A 21,775-nucleotide genomic window follows, 5' to 3' on the forward strand; every position below is an offset into this window, starting at 1 on the left:
TTCCCTCCCCTTCGTGTGTTCGAGATGACCCTTTAAGACCGCCTTTTATCAGCGCTACACTGTTACCGTGGCGATAACATGGTCCGTCGAGGCTAGTCTGCCTGTCCACCAGCCAGCTCTACCCAGGCCTTTCCATGGCTCGAGCTGCCTGGCTCAAGCACACACACCTCCCTCCCTCCTCGTTCAAAAGTTTTAGTGACTGTGGCACAAATCCCAACGATGTTAAAAGGCTATGTTTTTCATTATGCTGCTTTATTGAGATCACAATGAGTAAGATAAGACAAGGGCAGGCACAGTGAATTGGGTTTCGATTTGCAATAAAGGGCAACATTAAAAATGTCCCCCCTTGAAATCAATGAGAGAAAAAGAGGGAAAGAGAGAAGTGATGGAATGACAGAGAGAAAGAGCATTGTCCCTTGTATTAAATAAGTAAAGAGTATATTGGGCAGCATGTTGATAATGGGTCTGATTCAGTACCGTGACAGCAGACTCCTAGTCTAAACCCCACAGGCACTGTACAGACCTGGCACTCGCACAGACTCCATTCCTAAAACACACGCACTCTCCATACCTCTATTTCAACTCTTTCTCACCCTCCATTCCCTCCCTCTACATCCCAAAGCTGTTGAATTATACATGGGGTTTGAGGGAACTGACAGGCAGAAACCCGACTGAGGGAAAACAATCTCCTCTGACAGCTCATACTGGAGGGAGGGAGGCTCCCAACACCCACCCAGCCTGGAGGGAGGGAGGCTCCCAACACCCACCCACCCAGCCTTGAGCGAGGGAGGGAGGCTCCCAACACCCACCCAGCCTGGAGGGAGGCTCCCAACTCCCACCCAGCCTGGAGGGAGGCTCCCAACACCCAACAAGCCTGGAGGGAGGGAGGCTCCCAACACCCAACCAGCCTGGAGGGAGGGAGGCTCCCAACACCCACCCAGCCTGGAGGGAGGGAGGCTCCCAAAACCCACCCACCCAGCCTTGAGCGAGGGAGGGAGGCTCCCAACACCCACCCAGCCTGGAGGGAGGGAGGGAGGCTCCCAACACCCAACCAGCCTAGGGAGGGAGGCTCCCAACACCCAACCAGCCTGGAGGGAGGGAGGCTCCCAACACCCAGTCTGGAGGGAGGGAGGGATTTTCCCAACACCCAGCCTGGAGGGAGGGAGGGAGGCTCCCAACACCCAGCCTGGAGGGAGGGAGGGAGGCTCCCAACACCCAGCCTGGAGGGAGGGAGGGAGGCTCCCAACACCCAGCCTGGAGGGAGGGAGGGAGGCTCCCAACACCCAGCCTGGAGGGAGGGAGGGAGGCTCCCAACACCCAGCCTGGAGGGAGGGAGGGAGGCTCCCAACACCCAGCCTGGAGGGAGGGAGGGAGGCTCCCAACACCCAGCCTGGAGGGAGGGAGGGAGGCTCCCAACACCCAGCCTGGAGGGAGGGAGGCTCCCAACACCCAGCCTGGAGGGAGGGAGGGTCCCAACACCCAGCCTGGAGGGAGGGAGGGTCCCAACACCCAGCCTGGAGGGAGGGAGGGTCCCAACACCCAGCCTGGAGGGAGGGAGGGTCCCAACACCCAGCCTGGAGGGAGGGAGGCTCCCAACACCCAGCCTGGAGGGAGGGAGGCTCCCAACACCCAGCCTGGAGGGAGGGAGGCTCCCAACACCCAGCCTGGAGGGAGGGAGGCTCCCAACACCCAGCCTGGAGGGAGGGAGGGTCCCAACACCCAGCCTGGAGGGAGTGAGGGTCCCAATACCCAGCCTGGAGGGAGGGAGGCTCCCAACACCCAGCCTGGAGGGAGGGAGGCTCCCAACACCCAGCCTGGAGGGAGGGAGGGTCCCAACACCCAGCCTGGAGGGAGGGAGGGTCCCAATACCCAGCCTGGAGGGAGGGAGGCTCCCAACACCCAGCCTGGAGGGAGGGAGGGTCCCAACACCCAGCCTGGAGGGAGGGAGGGTCCCAACACCCAGCCTGGAGGGAGGGAGGGTCCCAACACCCAGCCTGGAGGGAGGGAGGGTCCCAATACCCAGCCTGGAGGGAGGGAGGGTCCCAATACCCAGCCTGGAGGGAGGGAGGGTCCCAATACCCAGCCTGGAGGGAGGGAGGGTCCCAACACCCAGCCTGGAGGGAGGGAGGGTCCCAATACCCAGCCTGGAGGGAGGGAGGGTCCCAATACCCAGCCTGGAGGGAGGGAGGGTCCCAATACCCAGCCTGGAGGGAGGGAGGGTCCCAATACCCAGCCTGGAGGGAGGGAGGGTCCCAATACCCAGCCTGGAGGGAGGGTCCCAATACCCAGCCTGGAGGGAAGTAGCCCTTTAACATTCCATTTCCATTCAGAACGTTTCCCAGAAGTCTGATGCCATTTTAAATCTACTCCATGTCTTAAACCCCATCCGCCCCAAACAGTGTCAGCTCACATTCCATGAATGTTCTATTAATGCTGAATTAACGTTCTGACTCAACATCAAGAGTTGAGGAATAGTTGGAAACAGGGTAATGGGATGTCCAGCGCGAACTCTTACACCATCTTACAGCTACCCTATGTTCCGCCTCGCACTGTTCCGCCTCGCACTGTTCCGCCTCGCACTGTTCCGCCTCGCAATGTTCCGCCTCGCAATGTTCCGCCTCGCAATGTTCCGCCTCGCAATGTTCCGCCTCGCAATGTTCCGCCTCGCAATGTTCCGCCTCGCACTGTTCCGCCTCGCAATGTTCCGCCTCGCAATGTTCCGCCTCGCAATGTTCCGCCTCGCAATGTTCCGCCTCGCAATGTTCCGCCTCGCAATGTTCCGCCTCGCAATGTTCAGCTTCACTCGGCGTTGAATTAGTGTTCAATCTTCATTTAGAGAATGCAGCTATAGGCAGTAATCAGATGTGCCAAGGGAGAGGAGTATGACAGATTGCAATCTAACTAAGTTGTACTGGTGGATAGATTGAATATTGAAGTCATGTGCTTGATTGATTAAGAAACACAATTGGTTTTGTATACCCTTAAGAGATGACAGCACTTAGACTTGTTAGTGGTTTCAGCTAAGGTCTTATCCTCTTAATCCAATCGGCATTGGAATCCTTGTAGCACAACACATGAATAATAGAAACAGAGTGCGAAACAGGAAACAGACTTAGTCCACTTACCGATAAACGTCCGTACACACCTCCTCTCATTATACACCTCCCACAACTGAGGAGAGAGGAATGAGAGAAGATTAAAACAGATTCTGCCAAAAACAGTGACCCTTTGACTTGCTTTGACCAGCATGGGTCAGTGTATCAAGCACCAGTCCCATCAGAAACCAGCACAGGGCTCATCTGAGACGGTTAAGTCCTAATTAAAAACCAATAGGCCCCTGGTTCTACCAGGAACACACAGAGAGGAAGAGAGTCCAAAGACATGTTTATTTCTAAGTCCACAGGATAGAATCACTCTCAGCTAAGCCAAGGAGAGAGAAATGGAAAGATAAAGAGAAGGAACAGAGGGAAAGAGAAGAGGCTCCTTCTTCAAAACAAGTTAGTTTGTCTCAGTCAAGGCGGGAGAAAAGAGGGATAGAGCAGAGAGATTGTTTAACTTAATATGAAAAGAAATTCATGCTGAGGAAAGGGGAAATGAGAAGAGCTACAGAAGAAGGACTAAATCCCCGCCTCAGTGAGAACTTAATGGTGTGTCAGCGTGGCAGGTGTGTCAGGAGCGTGTCAGGAGCGTGTCAGCGTGGCAGGTGTGGCAGGAGCGTGTCAGGAGCGTGTCGGGTGTGTCAGGAGCGTGTCGGGTGTGTCAGGAGCGTGTCGGGTGTGTCAGGAGCGTGTCGGGTGTGTCAGGAGCGTGTCGGGTGTGGCAGGAGCGTGTCGGGTGTGGCAGGAGCGTGTCGGGTGTGGCAGGAGCGTGTCGGGTGTGGCAGGAGCGTGTCAATAGAGTGTGTGGCAGGAGCGTGTCGGGTGTGGCAGGAGCGTGTCGGGTGTGGCAGGAGCGTGTCGGGTGTGGCAGGAGCGTGTCAATAGCGTGTCAGGAGCGTGCGTGTCAGGAGCGTGTCGGGTGTGGCAGGAGCGTGCGGGTGTGGCAGGAGCGTGTCGGGTGTGGCAGGAGCGTGTCGGGTGTGGCAGGAGCGTGTCGGGTGTGGCAGGAGCGTGTCGGGTGTGGCAGGAGCGTGTCGGGTGTGGCAGGAGCGTGTCGGGTGTGGCAGGAGCGTGTCGGGTGTGGCAGGAGCGTGTCGGGTGTGGCAGGAGCGTGGCAGGAGCGTGGCAGGAGCGTGTCAGGTGTGGCAGGAGCGTGTCGGGTGTGGCAGGAGCGTGTCAATAGCGTGTCAGGAGCGTGTCAGGTGTGGCAGGAGCGTGTCAGGAGCGTGTCGGGTGTGTCAGGAGCGTGTCGGGTGTGTCAGGAGCGTGTCGGGTGTGTCAGGAGCGTGTCGGGTGTGTCAGGAGCGTGTCGGGTGTGTCAGGAGCGTGTCGGGTGTGGCAGGAGCGTGCGGGTGTGGCAGGAGCGTGTCGGGTGTGGCAGGAGCGTGTCGGGTGCAGGAGCGTGTCGGGTGTGGCAGGAGCGTGTCGGGTGTGGCAGGAGCGTGTCAATAGCGTGTCAGGAGCGTGTCGGGTGTGGCAGGAGCGTGTCGGGTGTGGCAGGAGCGTGTCGGGTGTGGCAGGAGCGTGTCGGGTGTGGCAGGAGCGTGTCGGGTGTGGCAGGAGCGTGTCGGGTGTGGCAGGAGCGTGTCGGGTGTGGCAGGAGCGTGTCGGGTGTGGCAGGAGCGTGTCGGGTGTGGCAGGAGCGTGTCGGGTGTGGCAGGAGCGTGTCGGGTGTGGCAGGAGCGTGTCGGGTGTGGCAGGAGCGTGGCAGGAGCGTGGCAGGAGCGTGTCAGGTGTGGCAGGAGCGTGTCGGGTGTGGCAGGAGCGTGTCAATAGCGTGTCAGGAGCGTGTCAGGTGTGGCAGGAGCGTGTCAATAGCGTGTCAGGAGCGTGTCACAGACCTGCCAACCCTGTCCATCTTTTTAGAGTAACTTGCGCAAATAGCACGTGCCGAATTGGGGTTGTTCCCCCCGTACGCACGCTGTTGGAGTCTGATCGCAATTATAGAATTGTACCAAATCAAATCCATTAAATGGACAGTGTAGAATGGAGATAATTATCTATAACGTTTTTCTTTGCAAATGCCCCCAAGTTTAGTCTCTATAGTAGAGGAACGCTTGTCACCTCTCAAACAGGGCCAATCACCAGGGCCGCTCACAAGTATTGGCTGTTTAAACACAGTTCCTAATCAACACTAAAAGCGAAATTATTTTGAAAACATAAAAACAAAAACAAATAATCGCATCGACACAGACCGCAAACTGGTTACACAAACCTTAAGTAGGCTACCGCAAAGGGAATCGGACCGCTGTTCAGTAGACTACCGCAAAGGGAATCGGACCGCTGTTCAGTAGACTACCGCAAAGGGAATCTGACCGCTGTTCAGTAGACTACCGCAAAGGGAATCGGACCGCTGTTCAGTAGACTACCGCAAAGGGAATCGGACCGCTGTTCAGTAGACTACCGCAAAGGGAATCGGACCGCTGTTCAGTAGACTACCGCAAAGGGAATCGGACCGCTGTTCAGTAGACTACCGCAAAGGGAATCGGACCGCTGTTCAGTAGACTACCGCAAAGGGAATCGGACCGCTGTTCAGTAGACTACCGCAAAGGGAATCGGACCGCTGTTCAGTAGACTACCGCAAAGGGAATCGGACCGCTGTTCAGTAGACTACCGCAAAGGGAATCGGACCGCTGTTCAGTAGACTACCGCAAAGGGAATCGGACCGCTGTTCAGTAGACTACCGCAAAGGGAATCGGACCGCTGTTCAGTAGACTACCGCAAAGGGAATCGGACCGCTGTTCAGTAGACTACCGCAAAGGGAATCGGACCGCTGTTCAGTAGACTACCGCAAAGGGAATCGGACCGCTGTTCAGTAGGCTACCGCAAAGGGAATCGGACCGCTGTTCAGTAGACTACCGCAAAGGGAATCGGACCGCTGTTCAGTAGACTACCGCAAAGGGAATCGGACCGCTGTTCAGTAGACTACCGCAAAGGGAATCGGACCGCTGTTCAGTAGGCTACCGCAAAGGGAATCGGACCGCTGTTCAGTAGACTACCGCAAAGGGAATCGGACCGCTGTTCAGTAGACTACCGCAAAGGGAATCGGACCGCTGTTCAGTAGACTACCGCAAAGGGAATCGGACCGCTGTTCAGTAGACTACCGCAAAGGGAATCGGACCGCTGTTCAGTAGACTACCGCAAAGGGAATCGGACCGCTGTTCAGTAGACTACCGCAAAGGGAATCGGACCGCTGTTCAGTAGACTACCGCAAAGGGAATCGGACCGCTGTTCAGTAGACTACCGCAAAGGGAATCAGACCGCTGTTCAGTAGACTACCGCAAAGGGAATCGGACCGCTGTTCAGTAGACTACCGCAAAGGGAATCGGACCGCTGTTCAGTAGACTACCGCAAAGGGAATCGGACCGCTGTTCAGTAGACTACCGCAAAGGGAATCGGACCGCTGTTCAGTAGACTACCGCGTGCATGCTGGCAGGTCTGGTGTCAGCGTGGCAGGAGCGTTCCTTACCTTGATCTTACAGTCCATAGAGCAGGAGAGCAGCAGGTGACCTGATACAGGAAACAGACGGATAGCACTGACCCCCTGCAGAGAGAGAGAGAGAGAGAGAGAGAGAGAGAGAGAGGGGTTAATGAGTGGACATAATATAACAATCAGCCGGTCTATGAACACACAGGTGTGTAAGGTATTGCTATAAATCCTCTTATATAGAAGGCTAATTGTCTCAAGGAATTAGATAATAAGGAGAGATGAGAGCAAGGTAAGGAGCATTCAGCACAGCAGTAGTATTATACCATAGTAACATAACCCTATACCATCTTATAGAACTCTTAAAGTGGAACAGAAAGCATTTTAGCAACATGAAATCTTATAAATCTGTTCATATACACCCCCAGAAAGAATGTGACACCTTTAAAAAAAAATCTGACAAGCGAGCACTTAGATATGGTATTTCACGTTTTCATAAATTCTTTAAATGTTTGGGAAATACATATACCTAGGCATTTGTGAACATTTCATAGCAATATAGAAAGTGGCGGTGCATTTGGACATTTAATAGACAGTGAATAAAACATCTGTCTCGTCCAGGACCAGTCTACACCGACCAGTACGCTATAGCAAATCCGAGCTACAGTAGGCCTTTATACAAACAAGTCATTTGCCACACGGGCCTGCCATCATTCACTTTGAACCTTACTGTGTGTTTAGAGGCAGTAGCAACAGCACGACTTTACACCATTAGAAACCATTCACCAAAAGACACAAAATTCACCTAAATAATTTCTGCAAATATCTGAAGGACACGGGAGTCCTCTTACATTTGGGAACTTTAGTCCTTTTGATCAAACAACCATGGTAAGGTAGGCTATCTTTCCATCAGTTATGCACATCAACAACAACAACAAATGCTAGCCAGCAAAAGTTTTCAGCTTGTTGGCCATCAAAATTGCACTGATAAACGATGGGGAGTTGTAGCCTGTTCGGCTTTCTGCAACTTGCCTGCCAATGCATGCTTGTCCCAACCAAGCACCCGAGCTAACTTGCTAAAGTGTCCGTTCGTCAAAAATATTGAGTAATTGAAACTGAAACAGGGTATGCAGAATGGAGGCAGCAAACAATGTAGCAGGCCAGCTGTGGTTTACAACCTGATAGTAATATTTTTTGGACTCCAAAGAAAAGTATTGGTGAATTATATTAATCATTCATTGAACTGCATCCATCTATTTAGACAACAATGTCTTAGTGTACATCATGGAACGTTGAGTCACATAGAACTACAGGTCGACCGATTAATCAGAATGGCCGATTAATTAGGGCCGATTTCAAGCTTACATAACAAACGGAAATCTGTATTTTTGGACACCGATTTGGCCAATTTTAAAAAATATATTTTATTTTTTATTTATCATTTATTTAACTTGGCATGTCAGTTAAGAACACATTCTTATTTTCAATGACGGCCTAGGAACGGTGGGTTAACTGCCTTGTTCAGGGGCAGAATGACAGATTCAATCTTGCAACCTTACAGTTAACTAGTCCAACGCTCTAACCACCTGATTACATTGCACTCCACGAGGAGACTGCCTGTTACGCGAATGTAGTAAGAAGCCAAGGTAAGTTGCTAGATAGCATTACACTTATCTTATGAAAATCAATCAATCATAATCACTAGTTATTACTAGTTTATCTAGCGTGTCCTGCGTTGCATATAATCGATGTGGTGCGTATTCGCCAAACGGGGGATGATTTAACAAAAGCGCATTTGCGAAAAAGGCCCAATCGTTGCACGACTGTACCTAACCATAAACATCAATGCCTTTCTTAAAATCAATAAAGTATATATTTTTAAACCTGCATATTTAGCTAAAAGAAATCCAGGTTAGCAGGCAATATTAACCAGGTGAAATTGTGTCACTTCTCTTGCGTTAATTGCACGCAGAGTCAGTGTAGCCTGGCTTTTACGTTATTATGACATAACATTGAAGGTTGTGCAATGTAACAGGAATATTTAGACTTCGGGATGCCACCCGTTAGATAAAATACGGAATGGTTCCGTATTTCACTGAAAGAATAAATGTCTTGTTTTCGAGATGATAGTTTCCAGATTCGCTCGTATTTCTGTGTGTTATGTTATGATAGAGCAGTCTGACTGAGCACCAGCAGGCTCGTAAGCATTCATTCAAACAGCACTTTCGTGCGTTTTGCCAGCAGCTCGTCGCTGTGCTTCAAGCATTGAGCTGTTTATGACTTCAAGCCTATCAACTCCCGAGATTAGGCTGGTGTAACCGATGTGAAATGGCTAGCTAGTTAGAGTGGTGCGCGCTAATAGCGTTTCAAACGTCACTCGCTCTGATACTTGGACCGGTTACGACAGAGCCTGGGCGCGAACCCAGAGTCTCTGGTGGCACAGCTGGCACTGCAGTACAGCGCCCTTAACCACTGTGCCACCCGGGAGGCCTCAACACTTTGTTTTTACATAATTATTGAACATGGTTTCATTTTATTTGAGGCTAAATTGATTTTATTGATGTATTATATTAAGTTAAAATAAATGTTCATTCAGTATTGTTGTAATTGTCATTATTACAAAAAAATAAAAACAATCGTCCAATTGATCGGTATATGTTTTTTTTGTCCCTCCAATAAATCAGTATCGGCGTTGAAAAATCATAATCGGTCGACGTCTACATAGAACCTATTTTGAAAACCTCTTATAAAGTTGGTTTTGTACCATAAACTGGGAATGTGTTATTTTTGACTGATATTATGATTGTCTGTTTCATATCTGCAAAGTAGTTAACGCTGTCAGTTCCACTTTAACAGCACAGGTGTCAAACTCATTCCAACGAGGGCCGAGCGGCTGAGGGTTTTCACTCCTTCCTCGTACTTGATTGACGAATTAAGGTCACTAACTAGTAAGGAACTCCCCTCACCTGATTGTCTAGGTCTTAAAACCTGCAAACACTAGGCCCTCCATGGAATGAGTACGACACCCCTGCTTAACGTGGTGTCTTATCTCTCGCCTGTATTCCCACAGAGCCAGAACAATCCTTATTATTATCCATTTTCAGAAACAGCAGGTGTTGTGGTACAGTGCAGTTCGACACCACTTAATGAGCAGTAGACCGCTGTGTGTGTGTGTGTCTTTAATATTTGCCTCTGGTCATAATTATCCCTTGGTCTTTGGGAGTTTGTTAACATTTCATCAAGGGCACAATCACCCCTCTGGCAACATCAACACCTCACTGACACACCGCGTGTGTGCGCACGTGATAATACCCACCAACAACTTGTCTTGGACAGCACTGATCCCCTACCCATCGACAGTTCAGTGTGTGTGTGTGTGTGTGAGAGAGAGAGAGAGATTACACTTAGCCTGCCCTATGGCTAGCAGCGCAGCAGTAAGAGGACATCCTCTTTGAATGCTAATTCTATAGAGGCAGAAATCAGGCTTTCATGCCTTGCTGCACACTCATTTGTACCAAGACATTGCTCATGGCATTCACCGTGCAGGATATTCCTCAAATCCCAATGATGTTAACAGAACACGTCTCTAAACTATCAAACCATCTACCAGCCTGCCATCCACTATCTTTCCATCACAAGCCCACTAGCATGCTTCTTTTTTTAATCATCCCTCTAGCTTTTCAATTAGGCTCTTGGTATGCAACTGTTCCAGTATGAGTGGGATGGAAGCCCTGTTCATTTTAGGCCTTTGCGATTCTCCCCTCTCTCGCTACTGCAGACAGACAGAACCAAAGGCCTGATCACATATTCTCCACACTCCGTCTGCTGAACCAGCACTTTCTTCCTCTCCATCTGTCGCTCACACACATTTCCCTCATGTAAAGATGACGGACACTGTAAAGTGTGTATCAGTCATCCAATAGCTAACCCAGCGTGACCGATGATGAGTGTTCCCTCACTCACCTGAGTCCAGTGTTTCCCCTATATGCATTTGCTAAATTGCGGCTGCCACTGCATTATGTAGATGTATAGATATATGCCCCGGGAAGATCCCACCACAACCCCGCAGGAAGACACTTACAGTTGAAGTCGGAAGTTTACATACACCTTAGCCAAATACATTTAAACTCAGTTTTTACAATTCCTGACGTTTAATCCTAGTAAAACTACCCTGTGGTCAGTTAGGATCACCACTGTATTGTAAGAATGTGAAATGTCAGAATAATAGTAGAGAGATTTATTTCAGAATTTATTTATTTCATCACATTCCCAGTGGGTCAGAAGTTTACACACACTCAATTAGTATTTGGTAGCATTGCCTTTAAATTGTTTAACTTGGGTCAAACGTTCCGGGTAGCCTTCCACAAGCGTCCCACAATAAGTTGGGTGAATTTTGGCCCATTCCTCCTGACAGAGCTGGTGTAACCGAGTCAGGTTTGTAGGCCTCCTTGCTCGCACACATACTTTCTAAGTTCTGCCCACACATTTTCTATAGGGTTGAGGTCAGGGCTTTGTGATGGCCACTCCAATACCTTGACTTTGTTGTCCTTAAGCCATTTTGCCACAACTTTGGAAGTATGCTTGGGGTCATTGTCTATTTGGAAGACCCATTTGCATTAACCTCTTGGTGTTAGGGGGCAGGATTTTCATTTTTTGAAAAAAAACTTTCCCGTTTTAAACAGGATATTTTGTCAGGAAAAGATGCTAGAATATGCATATAATTGACAGCTTTGGATAGAAAACACTGTAAAGATATTGTCTGTGAGAAACTGTAAAGATATTGTCTGTGAGTATAACAGAACTGATGTTGCAGGCGAAAGCCTGAGAAAAATCCAATCCGGAAGTGCCCCGGGTTTTGAAAGCGCTGCGTTCTAATGACTCCCTATATGGCTGTGAATGTACCATCAAAGAGCTTACGCTTTCTACGTATTCCACAAGGTGTCTACAGCATTGTGACGCATTTCTGTTGAAGAATAGCCGTATGGGGGCACATTGCGTAAGTGGTCACATGGTGGCTCCGAGAGAGATTCTCACGTAAAGTGCAGAGGTAGCCAATACTCCAATCGGTCCTAGAGAAAAAGGAATTGTCCCGACGGATATATTATCGAATAGAAAAAAAACACCTTGAGGATGGATTCTAAACAACGTTTGCCATGTTTCTGTCGATATTATGGAGCTAATTTGGAATATTTTTCGGCGTTGTGGTGACCGCAATTTCCGGGCGATTTCTCAACCAAACATGAAGAACAAACGGACCTATTTCGCCTACAGAAATAATATTTTGGGGAAAAATGAACTTTGGCTGTCTACCTGGGAGTCTCGTGAGTGAAAACATCCGAAGTTCATCCAAGGTAAACGATTTAATTTGATTGCTTTTCTGATTTCCGTGACAAGTTTGCCTGCTGCTAGCAAGGCATAATGCTATGCTAGGCTATGATAAACTTACACAAATGCTTGTCTAGCATTGGCTGTAAAGAATATTTAGAAAATCTGAGATGACAGGGTGATTATCAAAAGGCTAAGCTGTGTTCCAATATATTTCACTTGTGATTTTCATGAATTGAATGAAGTGAAATAATCTGTCTGTAAACAATTGTTGTAAAAATTACTTGTGTCATGCACAAAGTAGATGTCCTAACTGACTTGCCAAAACTATAGTTTGTTAACAAGAAATTTGTGGAGTGGTTGAAAAAACGAGTTTTAATGACTCCAACCTAAGTGTATGTAACCTTCCGACTTCAACTGTAACTCCTAGGGCAAATCCTAGGGCAAACACTGGAGTCTGAAGGTGTCCACTGACAACTCACCTTGGTGTGTCCAGTCCAGACGTGGATCTGTTTCTTGGGCAGGTAACACTTGTCTGGTATGTCTGCAGTACGCAGGTTAATACCCACGTCTTGAGGTACGTGGAGGTAAGACCTCCCTTGGTAGTCATACGCGTCTTTAACTGGAGACACAGAGGAGATGGTGTATACAGTAAGACTTAGGACTTCCTACATACAGGGTTGCAGCAAATGTTCTTCTCATCTGAGTGAATGCTGAACAGTTCAGTTATGTAATTAGTAATGGTTGAGATGATTGTGTTAGTTACCATGGAGAATGGTCTTCTCCTCCGCCGGAGCCTCTTCCTCATTCCTTCCCTTCTTCTGCCTCTTGGCTGTGATCTCATCCAGCTCCTTCTGTTCCTCCTACAGACCAATCAGCAGACAACAATCAGTTAGAACCATCTCTTTACAGGAGGAAAAACGGTTAAGTCTAAAACACGCTCCTATATAATACAAACACCCATATTGCTTTGAGGAACTTCACACGATATTGAATTATTGATTGATTACCTCTGATGGTTTGGCGCTATCCTTTTCGTCCACGTATTTCGCCCAGGGCCCAAGGTAATTGTCAATGTCATCCGATTCACCTCCTTGCACCTTTTTCCTCTTGTCATGTTTTTTTGGTCCAACCTCAAACACAGTCAACCCTAGGAGAGGAGAAACACAAGAGAAACTGTTACACTATGTTCTTTATTTCACAAAGTGTTATGGAGAACAATGACTACAACAGCTTTCCATTAAGTTTCAAAACATCCCTCTTACCGGCTAGCAATACACCGCAAGCAAAACACAAATAGTAGGAAATGAAGCATTACCTTTCTTTTTCTCTGCCTCATCCACTGCACCAATGTAGCTATTGGAGGAATTCTGGCTTGTTGTGTCCACAGATGGATCCAGAGCATAGCCTGAACGCAAAAGCAAATGACAAGTGAATAAAATAACCAAGATGCTAAATTACCTTAAAGCCCCAAAACGTTAGATTCAAGGTGAAAGGAAGGTTAACCTCTTCATTAGACCTTATTCACAGTTGAACATTCTATCATAGACAATGGCCGTGGTGTGAATAAGGTCTATACTGGGCACATAGGCTACAGTCCCAGACACTCCTACACTAACTTACCAAAGGTGGAGAAGGTCCTCCGCTGCTGTTCAAACATGAAGTCATTGACGTGAGCAGGCTCTGCATAGCCAGACAGCATATTCCTGGGAGCAGCCATCTGTTGACTTCTATATGGGTTGACAGGACCAAACTAGGAGAAAATAAATATGTAAGAGTAAACACAGTGCAAAAATAGATGTTATGTGGGTACAGTTAGGTAGGTAGATTCATTCGAATGATGTACGTCAGTTTCTTGAGTAAAATGTTCAAACGAAACATATTACCTCTGGTGCAAACATGGTTTCATATGTGGGGTTGTAGGTGACCTCTTTGAGAGAGGGGTCCAGATGCACACCAGTCTCCACAGCCTCCTGTTGGGGAGAAGAAACTTGACAGGTTTTCTACTGCTCATCATTTTGGTCAGTCATCAGGCTATGAAGGCACTTGAGTTAACCTCGGTGTTAGGGGGCAGTATTTTCATTTTTGGGGAAAAAACGTTCCCGTTTTAAACGGGATATTCTGTCAGGAAAAGATGCTAGAATATGCATATAATTGACAGCTTTGGATAGAAACACTCGTAACGTTTCCAAAACTGTAAAGATATTGTCTGTGAGTATAACAGAACTGATGTTGCAGGCGAAAGCCTAAGAAAAATCCAATCCGGAAGTGCCCCAGGTTTTGAAAGCGCAGTGTTCCAATGACTCCCTATTCAGCTGTGAATGTACTATCAAAGAGCTTACGCTTTCTACGTATTCCACAAGGTGTCTACAGCATTGTGACGTAGTTTTACGCATTTCTGTTGAAGAATAGCCATAGGCGGCCACATTGCGTAAGTGGTCACATGGTGGCTCCGAGAGAGATTCTCGCGTCAAATACAGAGGTAGCCATTATTCCAATCGGTCCTAGTGAAAAACGAATTGTCCCGACGGATATATTATCGAATAGATATTAGAAAAACACCTTGAGGATGGATTCTAAACAACGTTTGCCATGTTTCTGTCGATATTATGGAGCTAATTTGGAATATTTTTTGGCGTTGTGGTGACCGCAATTTCCGGGCGATTTCTCAGCCAAACGTAAAGAACAAACGGAGCTATTTCGCCTACAAAAATAATATTTTGGGAAACAATGAACTTTGGCTGTCTACCTGGGAGTCTCGTGAGTGAAAACATCCGAAGTTCATCCAAGGTAACCGATTTAATTTGATTGCTTTTCTGATTTCCGTGACAAGGTTGCTTGCTGCTAGCAAGGTATAATGCTATGCTAGGCTATGATAAACTTACACAAATGCTTGTCTAGCGATGGCTGTAAAGCATATTTTGAAAATCTGAGATGACAGGGTGATTAACAAAAGGCAAAGCTGTGTTCCAATATATTTCACCTGTGATTTTCATGAATAGAAATATTTTCTAGGAAGATTTATGTCCGTTGCGTTATGTTAATTAGTGTCAGATGATGACAACGGTCCCGTTCACGGGATGAGGTGTCACTACAGATTAAAGGGGCTTGATGTTAATTGTCACACACCTATCCTGGGATGCGTTCCGTTCATTAAAAACTTCTTAGGGATAGGGGGCAGTATTCGGAAGTTTGGATGACTGAGGTGCCCAAAGTAAACTGCCTGTTACTCAGGCCCAGAAGCTAGGATATGCATGGTAGTATTGGATAGAAAACACTCTAAAGTTTCTAAAACTGTTAAAATAATATATGTGAGTATAACAGAACTGATTTGGCAGGCGAAACCCCGATAACAATCCATCCAGGATTGTTTTTTTTTTTTGAGGTCATTGGATTTTCCAATGCTTTTCTATGGGGAAGCCAAATTATTAGGACCCAGTTTGCAGTTCCTATGGCTTCCACTAGATGTCAACAGTCTTTAGAAATTGTTCTATGTTTTTTTTTTTTTAATTATGAAGAAGTAGTTGTATTCTTTATAAGTGTCACTCAGTTGGACTCCAGTCTCTTGGTGCGCGTGGATGAGAGCGCGCTCGCTCCTCATTGTTTTTCTCCGGTTTTGGAAACAGTTTATTCAGTCTTAAATGTAATCGATTATTTACATGTTAGGGTACCTGAGGTTGGATTAGAAACTTTGTTTGAAATGTTTGGACCAAGTTTACAGGTAACTTAAGGACTTTACCGAACAAAACGACCATTCATTGTGTAACTGAGACCTTTGGGATTGCAAAACGATTAAGATCTTCAAAGGTAAGCGATTTATTTTATCACTATTTCTGACTTTCGTGGTGCATCTGTTTGGTTGGAAAATGTTTTTCATGCTTTTGTATGCGGGGCGCTGTCCTCAGCATGGTATGCTTTCGCCGTAAAGCCTTTTTGAAATCTGCGGCTGGATTAACAAGAAGTTCATCTTTAAGCCGATGTATAACACTTGTATTTTTCTATAAATGTTTGTTATGACTATTTCTGTATTTTGAATGTGGCACTCTGCAATTTCACCGGATGTTGTCGAGGTGGGTCGCTAGCGGAATGCCTGCGCCAGAAAGGTTAAACGTTTTGCTAAGTTGCGCGATGGCTCTGTACTGAACAACATGTTTCCTCCAAACATAGCACACTGTTCTTCACCAGTCTGAGGTGTGTTTGCTTACGTTTGGTGGGTGTAGCCTGATCAATATGGATGTGAGCATTTATTTTAAAAAATATATATAAATTTAAAAAAGGCAAAAACTCATGCAGCCCACCGTAGACAATTGCCCTCTGGGCCACGATAGTCACAATGTTCTTCAACTTGTCGTTCAGAACAGTACTGTTTCCAATTAATCAAACTTTACATACCATTGTGTTCTGTTAAGGGCGGCCCAGGTTGATTTTAAATATAAACTCATTACCTACCTTGATAAGAAATCAGCCAGCTTGATCCAATATATCTAGTTAGCTAGTTATTCATTTTCCAACCTGCTTGCTTACAGCTGCACTATGGTTGGACAGCCTTCTTATGTAAATTAAGACACTGCGGAGCCAGCGCGAGATAGGTCTAGGAAAACGTACCTCAATCCAGCGATGAGAAATGCGTTGTACGCCGAATTGTCCCATTAGCAGTCGTTTAATATTTTCAGTGTAACAGTTGGTATAATGGGACAATTCGGAGTACAACACATTTTTTTGTTCATCCATTCAAATTATAATAGTTCCTCACAGTTTTTGAAAAATCTTTTCAATACTCTCCGCCTCGATAATCAGCGTCACAGATAAATAGGCTATGGACATGTTGTGTGTATTCGTTTCCATTTTAATTATTGTCAATTTCATCTTCATACTATAGCATAGCTGTCCCCGTCACACTTTCATTATCTTATAGCCTACTTCCGGAAAGCCTAATGTAGGCCTACATTTTTTAATACTTTTCATGGAAAGGAGAAATATTTGCTTGTGTCTGACATACACGGGTGCTTTTATGGGGGTGTGAGTTTGCTGATTCTCTCTATAGGCTCATATGCCCATTCAGAAAGTTTCCTAATGTAGTCTGTCTGGACTTCATCTCTTTAATTGGAATCAAATGCTCCTGTCATGATGTAGTCTTGTAAAAGGCCTGTTTTCAGTAGTTTAGGCTACATTATCGCTCTCCTTACTGCATCCTCTCTTTTAAGAACATATACCAATACCACTGCCATCAAATAAGCACAGCAGCGGGGTTTGTGACATCAGGAGACTATTTCGGGAAAAGTGGGAGGAAAGGAGGGAGGTCGACCAATTATGATTTTTCAACGCCAATACCGATTATTGGAGAACAAAAAAAATTGATAGCGATTAATCGGCCGATTTTTATATATATATTTGTAATAATGACAATTAGAACAATACTGAACGAACATTTTTATTTTAACTTAATATAATACATCAATAAAAGCAAGAGTCTCAAATAAATAATGAAACATGTTCAATTTGGTTTAAATAATGAAAGCTGGTGGTTCCTTTTAACATGAGTCTTCAATTTTCCCAGGTAGGAAGTTTTAGGTTGTAGTTATTATAGGACTATTTCTCTCTATATCATTTGTATTTCATATACCTTTGACTATTGGATGTTCTAATAGGTACTTTAGTATTGCCAGCCTAATCTCGGGAGTTGATAGGCTTGAAGTCATAAACAGCGCAATGAGCTACTGGCAAACGCAGTCAAGTGCTGTTTGAATGAATGCTTACGAGCCTGCTGCTGCCTACCACCGCTCAGACTGCTCTATCAAATAATAGACTTAATTATAATATAATAACACACAGAAATACGAGCCTTAGGTCATTAATATGGTCAAATCCGGAAACTATAATTTCGAAAACAAAACGTTTATTCTTTCAGTGAAATATGGAACCGTTCCGTATTTTATCTAACGGGTGGCATCCCGAAGTCTAAATATTGCTGTTACATTGCACAACCTTCAATGTGGTCACAATTACGTAAAATTCTGGAAAATTAGTTCGCAACGAGCCAGGCGGCCCAAACTGTTGCATATACACTGACTCTGGGTGCAATGAACGCAAGAGAAGTGACACAGTTTCCCTAGTTTAAAATCGTTTGCTAACATTAATTTAGTCTTAACTTCTTCCACTAAAATTATTAATACTTTCAGCCTACTAAGCAAGCACATCATATTTCTATTGAAACTTCCTGTTTTAGCTAGTTAGTTATACAAATATTTGGTTTAAGTAACTTAACTCATTGTTCTATTCATTTAATTATGAATTGAATAGGATCTGTAATGGTTATATATGTGCTTTCACTATCCACCTACCGTTAGTGTAGCTAGATAAGTAAAGTTAGCGATTACATTCCTAAATTGCTTTCTAGGTGACAAGCCGACTCTGGCTGGATAGCACTAGCAGCTAGCTAGCGTTGCGTATATCCCTAGCTAGTTAGCTAGCGTACATTAGCTAGCTACAATATCTAGCTTAATTAGCAACCAGCTACTCTGCCTCGCTAGCTCGCTTACCTTTACGGCGACCTCAGGAGCTGAATTAAGGAGAGCTAAAGACATTGTTTGCCCAGATTTCAACGGTTGGAGGTGTGCTAGGGCATCAGGGTCAACTTTTTCGGGACTAGCATTAGATTTTGTCTCATTATCTGAATCTGAATCGGTCCCGTACGAAACGAGGGACTCCACGGTGGCAGCCATCTTGGATGTTGTGAATGCCCAACCGGAAATGTCTTAAAAGTAGGTATTTACTTTCAAATCAAATCACATTTTATTTGTAACATGCGCCGAATACAACGGGTGTACAATTTACCGTGAAAGACTTGCTTACGAGCCCTTCCCAACGATGCAATAAAAACAAAAATGACACAAGAGGAATAAAATATACAAGAATGGAGCTATATACAGGGAGTACCAGAACCAGATCAATATGGAGCTATATACAGGGAGTACCAGAACCAGATCAATGTGCAGGGTACATGAAAGCAGGGTAAAATGTCTAGGCATCAGGATATGTAATAATAACAGTAAAATAGTAGCAGTGTGTGTGTTGTCTTGTGTCGGTTTGTTTGTTTGTGTGTGTAGTGTTGCCCTATGTAAATGTGTGTGGGTTTTGTGTGGTGTGTGAGTGTTTATTTTGTGTATATATAGTCTTGACATTAAAGTGAAAATAATTATATCAAAACATCAAAATTGGGAGAGATTAATCGTTTAGTTGAATTTTATAATGATACATTTTGGAATAACATATTGTAAGTCACTGTTATTTCAACAGATGAGTGATCAACGGATACAAATACATTTTATACACCTTTAAGGATATAATTCTCACTGGGCATACATGACTTCTAAAAATTGAATGTGCTCACATTTCGAGATTTTCTTGTCCCAAAATCTTTAATTCCGTCCATCCTCAACCCCAGGACGTTGGTGCTCATATTACACGATGACTCCCTAGTTGATGTAGACTTAATATTAAATTATAATTTTGGTTTCTGTCGTGTAATATAGGCGGAGTTCGTTTTGTATGCCAAGGTGCTCCTGGTGGGTGTAGATTTAATTTAAAGACCAATGGAATTGTATAAAATAATCAAACTCCGTCCAACCGGGGCACCCGGTCATGTAAAACGAACAACCCATTGAAAAGGCCGCTTCTTTTCTCCATAGCTCCACCAATCTGTCTTCCATCACACCATACACACATCGCGTGTTGTTGCTTTCCTCTTCGCCATCATTGTTTTGGTCTCACATGCTGAATGCTCATTGGCTATTGGCAGCAGTCCTTTCCCAATCGCGTTTTAGCACTGCTCATACTACAAGATGCATTACCAAAATGTCTGACATATTAGAAAATGATCTGGACATCCGACAGGGGTCAGGGTCTTCATTTATAAACCGTGCATACAAAGTATACCCCAAAATGTCCGCGAGACAGATTTATAAACGTTTAACTTGACGTGAGAATATTCTCACCTCCCTGCAAACTTTAGACCATGCTTATGCACATCTGCTAGTGGTTGAAATAATTGCCAGCTGGAAAGTAATTCGTTTGTTTAGGGATATCATGAAAAGCTTATAAATACAAAACTAAAATCAGGAAAACATATTAACAAGAATGCAACCATTTGCCAATAGTGAGAAGAGTGAAAGTCTGTTTTATTTTTCAATCTAAAATAATTAGACATAGGAATCTTTTTCATATTTAATTTATTTTCATAACCATTGCAGAAAATATTCCTCACATTTCTGGCCTTGATGGGTTCATATTCTCGAAGGAGCAATATAACAAATGACCACGTGCATACCTCATTTAATTGGACTGAGTTGCCTGGTAAATAGACAGGTTATATGTATTTCAAGTTTTGCAATATCATATAGTCGAATTTACAATGTTTCAGAATTCGCAGGCAGTCCATATTTAGGTTGAGGGAAAAGTCTATATAAAACATTGTTGAATTCAAACCTTCTGCTGACAGGTCCACAACTACTTGCCATTGTTTTTTTAGTTCAGAAACTGACACAGTCATTTTCCAGATACAGCATAAATTACTGCCAACACAGTAAAAAGACAGGTAGTTTATGTACAATATTTGACAGTATGGGTAAGCTACAGTATTGCTGTGCGTGCGATAGGAGCACAACATCATTGCCTATTTGATCTCAGAGCCAATACCAAGGCAGGACATATAAACCCAATAATCTATTGGTAAACTAAATATTGAACAACAATTCGTATTTTGCATGTCATGGCCTAATAATGCCAATAGTTCCAATTTATGCGGCAATAAAAGGGTGTTATTTTCACCATAAAAGGTGAATGGAGGAGTTTTCCATGCAGAGTTTGTTAACTAACGTGTGCATAGTTTTATGACAGGTCTGGTTTATAATGGGAAACGCACAGTACCAGTCAAAAGTTTGAACACACCTACTCATTCAAGGGTTTTTCTTTATTTTTACTATTTTCTACATTGTAGAAATATAGTGAAGACATCCAAACTATGAAATAACACATATGGAATCATGTAGTAACCAAAAAGCGTTAAACAAATCCAAAATATATTTGATATTTGAGATTCCTCAATGTAGCCACCCTTTGCCTTGATGACAGGTTTGCACACTCTTGGCATTTTCTCAACCAGCTTCATGAAGTAGTCACCTGGAATGAATTTCAATTAACAGGTGTGCCTTGTTAAAAGTTAATTTGTGGAATTTCTTTCCTTAATGCATTAAAGACAATCAGTTATGTTGTGACAAGGTGGGTTGGTATACAGAAGATAGCCATATTTGGTAAAAGACCAAGTCCATATTATGGAAAGAACATCTCAAATAAGCAAAGAGAAATGAACAGTCCATCATTAATTTAAGATATGAAGGTCAGTCAATCTGGAAAATTTCAAGAACTTTGAAAGTGTTTTAATGTGCAGTCACAAAAACCATCAAGTGATATGATGAAACTGGGTCTCATGAGGACTGCCACAGGAAAGGAAGACCCAGAGTTACCTCTGCTGCTTCATTAGAGTTACCAGCCTCAGAAATTGCAGCCCAAATAAATGCTTCACAGAGTTCAATTAACAGACACATCTCAACATCAACTGTTCCGAGGAGACTGTGTGAATCAGGCCTTCATGGTTGAATTCCTGCAAAGAAACCACTACTAAAGGACACCAATAATAAGAAGAGACTTGCTTGGACCAAGAAACACAAGCGAGGGACATTAGACCGGTGGAAATCTGTCCTTTGGTCTGATGAGTCCAAATTTGAGATTTTTGGTTCCAACCGCCGTGTCTTTGTGAGACACAGAGTAGGTGAATGGATGATCTCTGCTTGTGCTGTTCCCACCGTAAAGCACGGAGGAGGAGGTGTGATGGTGTGGGGGTGCTTTGCTGGTGACACTGTCTGTGATT

The 21,775-nt window shown here is 45.0% G+C and overlaps 2 protein-coding genes across 2 annotated transcripts in view; one reads left to right on the forward strand and one right to left on the reverse strand.

Annotated features, from left to right (window-relative positions):
- LOC139407266 (cell division cycle 40 homolog (S. cerevisiae)) overlaps positions 1–18,578 on the reverse strand; it is a 37,498-nt gene extending 18,920 nt beyond the window's left edge. The window contains exons 1-9 of the mRNA XM_071150896.1: positions 18,390–18,578; positions 13,737–13,823; positions 13,474–13,603; positions 13,169–13,258; positions 12,861–13,000; positions 12,617–12,713; positions 12,333–12,472; positions 6,568–6,642; positions 3,126–3,171 (exon numbers count right to left, since the gene is read on the reverse strand). Coding sequence (XP_071006997.1) covers positions 3,126–3,171; positions 6,568–6,642; positions 12,333–12,472; positions 12,617–12,713; positions 12,861–13,000; positions 13,169–13,258; positions 13,474–13,603; positions 13,737–13,823; positions 18,390–18,572 — 988 coding nt within the window. The 5' untranslated portion in view covers positions 18,573–18,578. The remainder of the gene's footprint in view (positions 1–3,125; positions 3,172–6,567; positions 6,643–12,332; positions 12,473–12,616; positions 12,714–12,860; positions 13,001–13,168; positions 13,259–13,473; positions 13,604–13,736; positions 13,824–18,389) is intronic.
- Positions 18,579–18,684: 106 nt separating this feature from the next.
- The window catches only part of LOC139407267 (WASP family member 1), a 152,240-nt gene continuing 149,149 nt past the window's right edge, over positions 18,685–21,775 (forward strand). Inside the window, exon 1 of the mRNA XM_071150898.1 lies at positions 18,685–18,846. The gene's annotated coding sequence lies outside the window, so the exon portion shown is untranslated. The remainder of the gene's footprint in view (positions 18,847–21,775) is intronic.

This window comes from Oncorhynchus clarkii, chromosome 4 (genome assembly GCF_045791955.1).
Source record: "Oncorhynchus clarkii lewisi isolate Uvic-CL-2024 chromosome 4, UVic_Ocla_1.0, whole genome shotgun sequence".
NCBI classification, from domain to species: domain Eukaryota; kingdom Metazoa; phylum Chordata; class Actinopteri; order Salmoniformes; family Salmonidae; genus Oncorhynchus; species Oncorhynchus clarkii.